This window comes from Esox lucius, chromosome 2 (assembly GCF_011004845.1).
Source record: "Esox lucius isolate fEsoLuc1 chromosome 2, fEsoLuc1.pri, whole genome shotgun sequence".
Lineage (NCBI taxonomy): Eukaryota > Metazoa > Chordata > Actinopteri > Esociformes > Esocidae > Esox > Esox lucius.
Genome location: NC_047570.1, coordinates 13,706,274 through 13,720,905, shown reverse-complemented (window position 1 = coordinate 13,720,905; position 14,632 = coordinate 13,706,274). Strand labels below are relative to the sequence as shown.

At 46.8% G+C, this 14,632-nt stretch overlaps 1 protein-coding gene across 11 annotated transcripts in view; it reads left to right on the top strand.

The window, feature by feature from the left end:
• The window catches only part of LOC105015506 (SH2 domain-containing adapter protein F), a 101,827-nt gene that overhangs the window by 64,704 nt on the left and 22,491 nt on the right, over positions 1-14,632 (top strand). For 7 of the 11 annotated variants that reach the window (XM_020054789.3, XM_020054785.3, XM_020054794.3 and 4 more), the window contains one exon: positions 13,710-13,937. In XM_020054789.3, coding sequence (XP_019910348.2) covers positions 13,710-13,937 — 228 coding nt within the window. The remainder of the gene's footprint in view (positions 1-13,709; positions 13,938-14,632) is intronic. The other 4 variants (XM_020054790.3, XM_020054796.3, XM_020054787.3 and 1 more) reach the window with 1 other exon arrangement.

Sequence of the window (14,632 nt, the reverse complement as noted above, 5' to 3'; positions counted from 1 at the left end):
AGAGGGAATGTGCGTGTGAATGTCTTACTACAGTTCCACGGTGTTAGATGACCTTTCTGCACTAGCCTAATAGAGGAAATTAAGAGTGAGCTCTCATTTCCAAGCAGAGCTATGATGTTCTAGGCTGCTGAATTAAATATGCTAATGCTAACGACTTTTCCATTTGGGCCTCCGATTGGCATGGCAGTGCTGACAGAAAGTGGTTTGACCCTGGTCACAGAGGAATAAAGAAAAAATCTTTAGCTATAATCCCTGTCCGTGTTGTCTAATGAGTTTCTAGTCAAGCCTACAAATGTATGTGATGTCACAGCAAATAAAACCATATGGGGAAGGGTTACATCTTGGCCTCATTCTTCTGTTTCATCTGGTAAAAGTTGATGGTTCATATTTACAGGCAACAAGTGTTGCCTTGTATTTGTTGGGGAGGGGCTTTTGTTTACAAGAAAAGCCTATTCTGTGTACAGAGAACCCTTGGGGATGATTAGCATTTTCTTGTTTATTTCTCCTGACTTTTGCTTAGTATTTTGCTTATTGTAGAAAATGAACCCCCTTTCATGTTGTCGTTCCAACAGGATTGAGTGAACATAATGTAAGCAGAACGTGGATGGGGGTTCATATATGGGTTGATAAGCTTCCTGAACTTGACTGACAGGATGCTGTGTGCTCTCTGGTCGTTGTGGCTGTGTTTTCATGAAGTTGTTGTTTACCATCACTTCTCAAACTCAATTCCCAAACTAATTTGGAACAAAATGAGTCACTGTGTTCTTAGTCTGTCACAAAGGAGAACAATAGCCAAGCCTTAATTATTCATAAGTAACTGTCGGAGGTCTTGAATTGCTTTCACTACTTTTCAATAAAAAAATATTTTTTTATTTTAGTGTGTCTGTTTAGTTGGCTCCTCAGGAGGGTGTTGCACAATAGTAGTTGATGAATGTATTTTCCCCGAGCAATCTTAGGCTCACTGATTATTTTCAACATCATTCAGTGATTTTCTTTGAATGTCTTATACCTTCGTATTATTCCTTGGTTTTCCGCATGGGGCGTCATTGGGTTTATGCTGGGGCCACGTTGAGCCGACAGATCTGGTTGTGAGTTTGATTGTACAAATGGTATGTTTGTGTGCATCTCCTGTGGACTTCTTGGTTTAGACTCTCTCTGCTGTCAAGTGGAATCAGGCTGAGAAGGGGATTGGCTCTGGCTCCTTTTGCCGTTTGATTGACAGCATGTTCTGTATGATTTATAGAGAGGAAATTGATTTGGTCCATTGTTTGATGCCTATAGGATGTGTAGCAGGTGTTCTCTGCATGGATAACCCGGGGTGTTGGTGTCAAATGCATCCGGACACACGACTTCCTGTGGATCACATGGATAATGCTTCACTTTCATGAAAAACCGGTGTGGTTGTATTGTATTGTTTCAACTGCTGTTGGTGACATGTTTTGTTTGATACCATCAAAAGGAAGAATAGGAGCAATGACATCATTACATCATGCAAACGGTGAAAAGCTTACTATGGTAATCTATTTATCTGTCCTGGGTATTCAGTTTTGACCCACCCACTGAGTAAAAGAGAGTGGAGGACCAGAAGGTTGACTGCTGCTGGGAGAGTAAGGTAATTGGCTGAATTGCTGGTCATGGAATTTTTTGGATTGTTAGAGAGCTATGTGAATGCATGTTCACCTGAGGTCGGTGGTGTTATCTATCGGTCTGTACACCCCTCACATTTTTGCAAATATTTGATTATATCTTTTCATGTGACAACCCTGAAGAAATGACACTTTGCTACAATGTAAAGTAGTGAGTGTACAGCTTGTTTAACCGTGTACATTCAAAATAACTCAACACACCGCCATTAATGTCTAAACCGCTGGCAAAAAATGTGAGTACACCCCTAAATGAAAATGTCCAAATTGGGCCCAATATTTTGTGTGGCTGCCATTATTTTCCAGCCCTGCCATAACCCTCTTGGGCATGGAGTTCACCAGAGCTTCACAGGTTGCTACTGGAGTCCCCTTCCACTCCTCCATGATGACATCATGGAGCTGGTGGATGTTAGAGACCTTGCGCTCCTCCACCTTCCATTTGAAAGATGCTCAATAGGGTAAAGGTCTGGAGACATGCTTGACCAGTCCATCACCTTTACCCTCAGCTTCATTAGCAAGGCAGTGGTTGTCTTGGAGTTGTGATTGGGGTTGTTACAGTGGGGAGAACAAGTATTTGATACACTGCCAATAGACTCTGTGCACCAGTGTAGTGAGGAACTTCCGCTTTTGTCTAGAAGTCGGTATTGTAGTTTCCGGTTTACTTACTAATACTCATCCGCATTAGTAAACACCTAAACTCACAACAAGATGAGTGATGCTGTTTTACAGAAAAAAAAGAAATATAATGTACGTGATTCATTTAAGTTTCAAGGTACAAGTGGGGCATCATTTTAATCAGGAGAATGTCCTCTTTTTAATAAAATATAGCTTACGCCATTCAATGACTTCAAACGCTAGACTAGAAATAGTCATAAAAGGCGTTTTTTTGTGTATTTTTTTTATATACTTCCACATAACGCAGGTTTAAGCGCAATTAATACCATATAGGACCAGATGTTTACTTCCTATGCCAGTTGTTATTTTTCTGTTTTGTTGTGAAATGAGCTTACAGTAGTAAAATAAAAGAGGAGACCTGTTTTGGTGCTTTTTTGAGGCTATGGAATTTTAAGCTTCATTGAGGTTAGAAGAGGCTGAACGAAGGTTCGTTTCAATTCACTTGCTATGGGGACGCACTAGCGTTCCAGCTCAGCCAGCATTCTTTTGCCATTTTTGAGGCTAGGGTGAATTTGTATGCGTTCTATTGTCCTGCCTAATACTACACTAAAAATGAACAAATCGCTAACTAGCTTAGCCGATAGCCGGCCGGCACACCACAGTAAACTACTTACCCTCGTAGTTGTGCAGACAACTCGATACGTAGAGTTTGAATCCCTTGTTCCGCTTGCTTGTTGGAGCAGGGGACCAGGCATCAACAATTCGATGGACATCACTAATGCTTATTTTAGGCAGGTCTTGGAAACATCTACTAAAAACATTTTTTTTGGGCGACGCGGGTGATCGCCTTAAGTAAACCGGAAAATGATATGCCAACATATGGCTAAAGCGGAAGTTCATCCATATGCTTGTGCACAGAGCCTATTTTGCAGGTTTTCCTACTTCCAAAGCATGTAGAGGTCTGTAACTTTTATCATAGGTACACTTCAACTGTGAGAGACAGAATCTAAAACAAAAATACAGAAAATCACATTGTATGATTTTTTATTAATTTGCATTTTATTGCCTACCAACCAGTCAGTAAAAATTCCAGCTCTCACAGACCTGTTAGTTTTTCTTTAAGAAGCCCTCCTCTTCTCCACTCATTACCTGTATTAACTGCACCTGTTTGAACTCGTTACCTGTATAAAAGACACCTGTCCACACACTCAATCAAACAGACTCCAACCTCTCCACAATGGCCAAGACCAGAGAGCTGTGTAAGGACATCAGGGATAAAATTGTAGACCTGCACAATGGGAGAAGGTCATGTGGTCTGATGAGACAAAAATAGAGCTTTCTGGTCTGATCTCCACTCACCATGTATGGAGGAAGAAGAAGGATGAGTACAACCCCAAGAACACCATCTCATCTGTGAAGCATGGAACTGGAAACATCATTCTATGGGGATGCTTTTCTGCAAAGGGGACAGGACGACTGCACCGTATTGAGGGGAGGATGGATGGGGTCATGTATCGCAAGATCTTGGCCAACAAGCTCCTTCCCTCAATAAGAGCATTGAAGATGGGTCGTGGCTGGGTCTTCCAGCATGACAACGACCCGAAACACACAGCCAGGGCAACTAAGGAGTGGCTCCGTAAGAAGCATCTCAAGGTCCTGGAGTGGCCTAGCAAGTCTCCAGACCTGAACCCAATTGAAAATCTTTGGAGGGAGCTGAAAGTCCGTATTGCCCAGTGACAGCCCCGAAACCTGAAGGATCTGGAGAAAGTCTGTATTGAGGAGTGGGCCAAAATCTCTGCTTCAGTGTGTGCAAACCTGGTCAAGAACTACTAAATGTATGATCTCTGTAATTGCAAACAAAGAATTCTGTACCAAATATTAAGTTCTACATTTCTGATGTATCAAATTCTTATGTCATGCAATAAAATGCAAATTAATTACATAAAAATCATACAATGTGATTTTCTGGATTTTTGTTTGTACCTATGATAAAAATTACAGACTTCTACATGCTTTGTAAGTGGGAAAATCGGCAAAATCTGCAGTGTTTCAAATACAGGGCAGTATTCCCCACTGTATGTTTGAATACTGCCCTGCTCCGAATACTGCCCAGTCTTCGAAGGGCGGGGATCATGTATGTCACAGTAACTTGTTGGCATTCATGGTTCTTTCAATGAACTGTATCTCCCCAGTGCCGACACCATCTGAACCAAATACGTTTATCTTGGTCTCAGCAGACCACAGGACATGGTTCAAGTAATCCATGTCCTTAGTCCGCTTGTCTTCAGCAAACTGTTTGCAGGTTTTTTTGTGCATCATCTTTAGAAGAGGCTTCCTTTTAGGACGACAGCCATGTAGACCAATTTGATGGAGTGTGCGGAATATGGTCTGAGCACTGGCAGGCTGACCCCCCACCCCTTCAACCTCTGCAGCAATGCTGGCAGCACTCATACGTCTATTTCCCAAAGACAATCTCTGGATATGACACTCAACTTCTTTGGTCGACCATGGCCAGGCCTGTTCTGAGTAGAACATGTCCTGTTAAACCGCTGTATAGTCTTAGCCACCGTGCTGCAGCTCAGTTTCAAGGTCTTGGCAATCTTCTTATAACCTAGGCCATCTTTATGTAGAGCAACAATTAATTTTTTCATGTGTTTTATTACACTTAACTGGTTATGTACAGTATTTACTGAATATTTATGCCAGGGTTTTTAGGGGTTCAGTGTTGATTCTTGATAGACTTGGGCTGTCTTCAGAAGGCAAAACTGAAGAGAATTCTACTCTGAAGAGGTTATTGTGGTGGGTGTGACATAGAGGCCCTAGTGGAGGAGTGATGGAGTCCAAAATATTATAAATGGTGCCAGTAGTTGCACACTCTTTCCAGTTCCTTATGCGTTGTGAATGGGCCGTTATAACTGAGGTATGTATTATTAGAGAGAGGTTGGTGGCGTTGCTTCAATCATGCTGTTGTAACAGGTGCCATCGGTGTGAAACTTTTGTGTCACAGCCTTTCAATTTTGATGCTTCTAGACGACAGACTGCGTCTGTTTGTCTGCCACAATACTGAGGTGATTTCTCCATTGCTGCCTGCTTGGTCATGCTTAATGCAGAGATGATCAGATAAGCGCACAATTCAGAGAAAGATGCAGGCACACTGTGCCATTTCAGAATTCAAAACAATTTAACTAGAAATTACAAAAGTTCCCTCTCTACTACACAGTATAGAGCTACCCTGTACCCCCCCCCCCCCAAACATGGGAAAATGCATCATAACAGAGAAGTATTCAAACTCCATCCTAATTGTGGCTTTCACTTGCGAGAAAGAGAGGCAAACTTCCATTTAGCTATCCAGCTGGAGTTTTGGCTCATTTGGCTCTGAGCGATGCGGATGATTGTTAAAGGAACTCGTTAGAGATCGGGTTTAGAAAGGGATGATGGGTGGGCCTCCTCCCTCACCCATGTACACTTTCATTATCTTGTTCTGAATGTGCTCACTTGTTCGTTGGAATGCTCTCCACTAACTGGTGATGTATGAGTTGTCATCTGTATATCCCCATGAGAGGAGAGTGCAGTAGCAGAGCAGTGTGCTTGTTTTTAGGGGGGGGTGATATGCTAGCTGGGGAGCGGGAGGGGGGAGGCGCCACTGGTCAACACTAATTGGCTGTTGACCTCCAGCAGAGAAGGGGGAGGGGGGTTGAGTGGCGACTCACCCAGCCACATCCAAGTGTGATCAGCCCACTGCCCTTCTCTGGGAGATTGCAGGGACAGATTAGCCGTCAACAGCCACATCTGGCCCTCACCCCGCTCTCCGCCACTGGCCACTCCTCGGCTTTTCTCCTCCTCTACTCTCCCCTTCCCAGCATACCCCAACCTCCCCCTCGCAGGAGTTGAACTCTGGATGCACTCTCCGCTAATCCTGAGGCGGCCTTATCTCAGCTCGGGAACAATAGACCCAGAGAGGCAGGCAGGCAGGCAGCCCGCGCAGCTACTCAGCGCCCAGAAAGCACGCGGCAGCTTATACGACCTGTCACTGAGTCATTATAGAAGTCTTGGTTTCTCCACCCCTGTAAACCCGCCTCAGCACGTCTTAGCATTTTGATGACATCATATCACAGCCACTGTGACATGAAGGAAAGCAAATCACAGCAAAGCCTGTTGAAAAACCTGCGTTAAATGCGAGCACAGTGCCTGCTGACTTTGTATTGGGACACTGTGCTGTTTTTTGTTTTTTTTTGTGTGTTTGGTCTTTGTTTGCCTGCAGGTGTGCTTGTCAGGCAACCGGGTACTTTGTGATTCATGTAGGTAGATAAGGGAGACTACCTTTCCAAGCCCAGAATACAGGATCCCATCTATCTCTTATTAATGAGCCTTCACCAACATTCCTAACTGGCTGAAATCGCTGAAGTGCCCCGCGTGGGAATCAATGCAGCTGTCCATGCTCTGGCCGGAGACCGGACGGACATTTGCATAGAGGTGGACAGGGACAGACTGTTAAACAGACAGCCAGAGGACCGGCAGTGGGTTACTTCTGCTCTATTCCATTTCCCACCATGCAGTGCTGTGGCTCTCTGACAGTCAATACATCATCTCATGCTTAACCCCAGATTGAGCGAAATACTAACTGGTGCCAGCACTTGTTAATTACCCTGGAAATCCATTCATTGTTATTGGATGCTTGATTTTAGTCTGTATTGTATTGGGGATTTGACTTGGAGGTTTCTAGTTGGGATCTATGGATTGTACTGAAGAGTGAATTTTGATTTAAAAAATATGCAGTAGAGCAAAGTACAGTAGTATGTTACCCTGGACACTGAGTGCTGTGTGAATACTCCTAGCATGCTGTGTGTGTGCTCATGTATTTTGCGAATCAACAGCTCAAGGATAAACACTATATAAATGCCCTTTTTTCCCTTCCTGGAATGCCTTGTACTGTATAGGACATTAATAAAGGAGCTTCACTTTTACTTCCCTAGACATTCAATCCAATGCACGAGTAGATATGTTTGGGGGGCCAAACTGGTAGAAGAAACAGACTGTTTCTGCTTTATAAATAAAAAGTCATTGAGTATTTGTTTTCATCAGGGCTGTGTTGAGCCTTTGGGTGATGTATTGCTCATGTATTGTAGAAAATCTTTTGAGGTCTGCCATGTTTACGCATTGCTCTTACCTCCCCCCTCGCTCTCCCTCTCTCTCTCTCTCGCTCCCTATCTCTCTCTCCCTCTTGCTCTCTCTCTCTCCCTCCCTCTCTCTCTCTCTCGCTCCCTCTCTCGCTCCCTCCCCCCCCCCTTGCTCCCTCCCTCTCCCTCCCTCTCTCTCTCGCTCTCTCTCTTTGGCTCCCGCTTTCCCTCTCTCACTCCCCCCCAACACCTTATGTATATATCTTGTTTTCTCACTTTCACTCGGTCCCTCTCTCTCCCCGTCTTTCCTGTTGTCTCCCCATTTCAATCTGTCGTTCTCTCTCCCTCTTTTTCTCTCACAACCTCCCTCTCCTCACTCTCTCTTTTTCCTGTTCTTTTCTTCTCGTTGAATGTCTCAAGGCCGACTTTCCCATCTCTGCCAGTGGCTCTGTGAGGGAGCGAATCCATATATATGTCAGTGTGTTCAGGAAGAATTTGTCTCCTTCTCAGCATCTCTTTGCTCCCTTTTGGCCATCTGGAAAGAAGCAAATAAACACAAACTTGCACACAACACAAACACACACAAAGTAACACATGCAAACCGACAAAATAGAGAGGAGGCTATTTCTGACTGCCAACACCATTCACTGGTAAACTCACATTCAAATTACCATGTTATGATTAGCTTTGCTCACCCGCATCTCATTAGGATCCACCTATGGCATCAGCTGTAGTAATGCCGTAGGTTTAATTATTCAATACTGTAGGCGTTATATGTCATTCTGAAGGCCTACAGTATGTCCTATATTTGAGGAAACAGACCACTGTAGCAGAACAGTTTTCTGTCAAAACCCTGCATTTGCCAAGTGAAGATTCCTCTGTGGCCCTGGCAGTAAACATCTGTCAGTCAGTTTGTCTCATCCCGCAGTCTGCCGACAAGTAGCTACGGCTTCCGGTTTCAAAAAGGCATGTTTACAAGGAGGCACGTACCACAACGAAAATGTAGCAAGGCCCAAAATACTCCCTCCTCTCTGAGCCACGAATGAATAGGACGCTCGGTTTATCCTGCCTCCCGTCTCGCCGAAGGTACTGCACATCTGAGGCGCTGGCAGGGCCCGCGTGAGGAGGCTGCCTGGCGCAAGCGTGGCACAGTGTGACTGTAGGGTATGGGGAGGAGGGACGGTATGGCTGCGTTTGTTCCTTCTGCAGGGGGAAGATAAAGAAGACGGGGTAGCAGTGTGGCAGGACCAACACGTAGTCTGACAGACAAGCAGACAGTCGGGCACCGGTGGGACAGTGACTCGAAAGCTTATTGATTTCAGAAGCTTTCCAGACAGCTTCCAAATTCGGAATCGAAGAAGAAAAGAAATATTGAATGACGTTCAGTTTCTTTGAGAGACACTAACAAAGAGACATGCTAATTGTCCATCTTTTGTTCTTTTTTCTTTTGTGGATGGGTATATTCCGTTATACCCCCCCCCCCCCCCCCGACCCCCTGTCTTTTGGACAAGTCGTGTTCCCCACTCAGCTCGGCTTTCATTCTCCTCAGTGTGCCTTTGTGGTCCCCATTCACAATAGGGGGGCGTGTAGAGAGATCACCACATTGGTAACGAGTCGCTTTAAAACAGGTTCAGATGGGCTGTCTATGCAGGTTTTAGGCGCTCTAATTTACATGGAATAGGATGTTGTGTGAATTAGTTGGCTGTTCCATGCGGCCTCTGGAATTCTGAGCGTGTCCTTTTTTGTATTTATTTACTCTCTTTCATGGAGAAATGTTCTCCTTCTCCTTCCCGTAGCGCGACCTTCCTATCGGCCACCCAGGAATGTGACAGGCTGTGTTGTGCTACAGCACCCAAACTGTACACGAAATGACAGTCGGTGTAACAAAGGCGCCATCCGACAGGCGCCAGCGCTCTCCGACTGTAACCCTTCCACCCTTGCTGCCATGTTTCCTTCTTATCATCCCAGTCTCAGGGTCCATTCTGTCCACGCGGACTCTACCTGCCGGTTCTGATAGACTCTCACCGTTCCGCCTATGCCCTCTATAGGGTCCAGCGGGAACAATAGGCAGCGAGACCCGGTAGCCCTCACGGCGGACCGAGCCGAGCGCGTCTCTGCGGTGTGCCGACACGGGTCATGGAGCAGACGCCTCCAGTTGGCAGCCGGTCATCAGCCTGACACCTAATACCTCTTGGTCTCTGCAGATAGCTCAAAGCCCCCGGTGCCATTGGCACCACTTGATAGTCTTCGACTCTGCCCAGTGTTCACGGCCCGCCGGTATAATGGGGGGGGGGGGGGGGGGGCTTAAATGAGAAGCTGTTGAAAATCCACCGGCTACGGTTTGATAAAACGAAGGCTTGGTACACAAGCTTTGTTAATCAACTTCTAAGCCCTCTCGCACGCTGTCTCTTTGTTGCTGAACAAGCTCAACCTCTCGCTTTGTTACAGGTGGCTAGTCGTAAATTGCCTTCATAAGCAGATGAACGCCAAGACTGGACTGAAATAGTGGCCTGTTAGAAAGTGAAAGGGGTTTCCTTTTGACTCTGTACATCACACAATTTTATTTTGTTACAATATTTGTTACTCCAGTACCAGCCCTACCTTTACAATCAACAGAAAACGCTCACCCCTGGTTTCAAATGATACAATTATCTTCAGCCTAGCTTCCATTTACTTTGAAAACAGATTGTTAGAACTCTGCCCAGGCTTTCTTTTCCGCCGCTACGTCAGTTTACAGCCTGACTGACCTCTAGCAGTGGGGATGTCGGTATCTTGCTAAATCTACTCGTTCCTGTTGACCTCACATTCCTCAGCCTTCTGCATACTGAACAGTATCCACTTGCTCTGGAAGCTCAAACAAATGAAGCTGTGAACACGCTGCTACAGAACTAGTGTGTGTACAGTATACCATTGAAACTACTGTAAGCAATGTGCTATCAGACTTTTATAAGAATTATTCTTTGGAGGAGCTTAACCGTCAAATCCTTGAAGCCTCTGTACTTTGCTTCCGTTGTTTTTCAGGAGTGTAAAGTCAATCACATTTAATCCCTCGCTTGTGCCGAGAAGATCCTCTCAATTGAGTCCAGATAAACTTTGATGGACTGTGCCCTTCCAAGCGCTTCATAGCAGCAAATCCTTTTTGGATCTATAGAAGTGGGCTGCCCAGGTAGTAGTCGGCCGGAGACAAGCATATCTGTTGGCCGTTTTCGTTTTTCTATTTGATGATATGATGGATGCCCTTTGATCACGGGAGAGGCTGTGATAAGCTGGCTAACTCCTAACATCTTATGCGGTCTGATGTATTGACCGTCTGGTTCAATTGAATGGAAGGGGGAGGAGGAGTGATGGTAGATTTCGGAGGTGATGGTCTCCTGGCTGCCGGACCGGTGTGTGCTAATGGCTTTGATTTTAATCCAGACAAGCGTCCCAGTTCCCAGCAGCTCCCCACCTGCTCCTCACGCACCGCCATGCTAATATGCCCAGAGGTTTCCTACTAAGATGAAACAGGAATTCTCTTTCCCACAGGATTGACAATTTAGTTCACGAACTAAAAGCTGTGGCGAAAGGGAATTCCTCACACACGGTTATCTGATCTCGTTTTCGCTGTATCATCCCCACCATCTTCATCGGCCATATATTTATTTATTTTTTAATTCTCTCTGTATCTCTTTGTATCTCTGTCACACTCTCTGTCATTACCTCTGAGGCTGAGTTAAGGCAATAACCTAATTTGACTTGAGTGTTGACTTTGGTCATTCCTGCACTGGGTTAAATGTGTGCTTTGTCCTTCTGAGCGTGCTACTCCACTGCTTTCTACTGGCAGTTTAGTCTGCTGTGTGAATGTAGAGTGTCAAAGGTCAATTGCGGACCACCTAGTAGTGAGAGTGGCCGCAGGCTGTCACAGGGAGGTCTGGAGGAAGTGTTCCATCTGGAAAGGAACTCTCACATCCGCTGTGGAGGAGAAGAAGGGAGGGGCCATGGTGGATGACCTCTAACCCTTAGCGGAGGCCGTGATGTTGGAGCTAGCTATGAAACGTGTTGCTGCTCTGCTCTACCATCAAGCTAATCACAGTAATCTACTCAGACAGATGTCCCCACCCCACTTAGAGCACATGCCTTAACAGGGAGGGAGAGGAAGGGAAGAAGGGAGAGATGGGTAGGAAGGCAGGGAGAGGAAGGGAAGAAGGGGTAGGGGAGAGAAGGATGGGAGGAAGAGAATGGGGGAGGGAGAGAAGGATGGGAGGGTGGGAGAGAAGGATGGGAGGGAGAGAAGGATTGGAGGGAGGGAGAACGGGGGAGGGGGGAGGGAGAAGGAGGGAGGGAGAACGGGGGAGGGGGGAGGGAGAAGGGGGAAGGGAGAAGGATGGGAGGAAGGGAAGGAGGGAGGGAGAAGGATGTGAGGGAGGGAGAAGGGGGAAGGGAGAAGGATGGGAGGAAGGGAAGGAGGGAGGGAGAAGGATGGGAGGGAGAGAAGGGGGGAGGGAGAAGGAGGGGAGGGAGGATGGGAGGGAGGAGGGGATGGGGGCTACCTGCCATTTGCCGCAGCCCCCCTCCCAGCCTCACATACAGCCCCCCTCCCAGCCTCACATACAGCCCCCCTCCCAGCCAAACACAGAATAGCGGTGGGCCTTGTTCAGGCCTGGTGGGGAGCCTTAATGCCCCTCAGCAGTTTATTCAAGGCAACACGCTCCCAATTAAAGGGTCCTTCAAGCAAGATTTACTCCTCGCTTCACCCCTAAATGCAACCTCCACTCTTCCTCCTGGAGCCACCTCTCCTTCCTTCTGTTTTGCTTGCTCTTTTTTTACCCTTCCTGTCACTGTTGACTTTTCTGGCAGGAGGTGGGCACACATCTCGCCAAGATCTCCTAATGCCAAGACGTTTAACTGTGAGATCAAAGAGGGTGAGATGTTGCTTAGAACAGGATTACATTGGAGATTTCAGGCCCCCCGCTGGCTAACTCCATTAGGCTCCATGCTACTCATTTTTCCGCAAGAGCTCCCTTGGGCTCCAAGGCAATTATGCAGTGGTGTGGTGTAATATTTCATTCTCCTCACATTGCATTAGTCTATGGTGGAGCTGGCTGCTAACAGCTTCCCACAGCCTTGGAGGAAAGGAGCTGCCTGCTAACACCTTCCTACCACTAGAAAGACATGGAGACTGGAGGATATGGGCATACGAGAGAGAGGAAGCAATTCTCAGGGGCACGAAAGGCTGCTCTCTGGATATGCCAAGGTGGGAACACTTGACACTAAGTATACCCTGTCTTCAACCGTTCCTAAAGTTCTCAGAGAGACAGAGGTACAGAGAGGAATTGAGAAGGTCGGGAATATTGATGTGGAGCTGAGAAGGCGAGGAAGACTGATCTGTGTGAGAAGATGGGGGATGAACGATGTTCTCCTGACGTTCTGTTCTGTGGTGTGGCTTGTGTGGCTCCAGGCAAGGCTGTTTATAGCTCTGGTGATGATGAATACGCGCCGCATGCAAGCAAGCTTGCAGGCAGGCGGACACAGTCAGTCAGTCAGACAGACAGGCTACGTCATACACAGTCTCAGGTGCTCCGGCCCTGAGGCTCCTCTCTGTCTTCCTCCCTCTTTTCTCTGTCCTAGTCAGTCAACTCATCTCCCACACACGGCACCGCTGCCCCTCTCATAGTTCTACCTTCATGCAAAACCTGGAGTTAGTTACCTCGAGTTATTGGTCTGAGATTTATACTGCAGTTTGAACATTACGAGAAGCCAGAGAGTGATACAGCTATAAAGTCAGCTGTACATGTGGACCTGTTTCAATCACCAGCATCAGTGTCTGCCTCTACGGATCACTAACTGGAGCTTTACAGTTTCAGTGGGATTCTGGCAGGATTAAGTAACGTGCCTGGGTCCTATCCAGGGTCAGATGGGAGCATGAAAACGACTGTCACTGCCCAAAGATAGCAGCATTTAGCCTACCTACAGTAGGGACACCAGTAGCATTTAGCTTAACTTGGGACACCAGTAGCATTTTGCTTAACTTGGGACACCAGTAGCATTTAGCTTAACTTGGGACACCTGTAGCATTTAGCTTAACTTGGGACACCCGTAGCCTCCGGCCTACCTTGGGATGCTGTTATAATCGGCCTAGTTTGGGACATGTCGTATTATAATTGTACAGTATGTAAAGAAAAGCATATTTTTGATTGAAGTAATCCTGCTGATAATAGCTGTAATCTTGTCTGGGTGGCTGTTTACATATCCTATGTGGTACAATATTCACACAGTGAGTCCATTTAGGCTTTTGTACATTCACATTGACAGTGTGTTCCATTTAACTCCTCCCTTTCCTGTTCTCTTCTGCCAGAGATCCGCGGTGGCCGTGGGCCTAAGGAGGGCTCCCAGAGGTCGCTGCCCTTGTATGACACGCCCTATGAGCCAGAGGAGAACGGAACGGAGTCGGAAAGCGAGCGTCCCCAGTGCCCCAGAGAGAGCCGCCTGCCACAGGATGACGAGAGGCCACCGGAGGAGTACGACCAGCCCTGGGAGTGGAAGAAGGAGCGCATCTCCAAGGCCTTCGCAGGTACGAGAGCACGTATGTAACCATCCTCTTCTCCTGCTCTCTGTGTCCTACATCAGTATCTCTGGGTCCTAGGTCACTATCACTCTGTGTCCTAGGCCACTATCACTCTGGGTCCTAGGACACTATCACTCTGTGTCCTAGGTCACTATCACTCTGTGTCCTAGGTCACTATCACTCTGGGTCCTAGGTCACTATCACTCTGTGTCCTAGGCCACTATCACTCTGGGTCCTAGGTCACTATCACTCTGGGTCCTAGGTCACTATCACTCTGGGTCCTAGGTCACTATCACTCTGGGTCCTAGGTCACTATCACTCTGGGTCCTAGGTCACTATCACTCTGTGTCCTAGGTCACTATCACTCTGGGTCCTAGGTCACTATCACTCTGGGTCCTAGGTCACTATCACTCTGTGTCCTAGGTCACTATCACTCTGGGTCCTAGGTCACTATCACTCTGGGTCCTAGGTCACTATCACTCTGTGTCCTAGGCCACTATCACTCTGGGTCCTAGGTCACTATCACTCTGTGTCCTAGGCCACTATCACTCTGGGTCCTAGGTCACTATCACTCTGGGTCCTAGGTCACTATCACTCTGTGTCCTAGGCCACTATCACTCTGGGTCCTAGGTCACTATCACTCTGTGTCCTAGGTCACTATCACTCTGGGTCCTAGGTCACTATCACTCTGGGTCCTAGGTCACTATCACTCT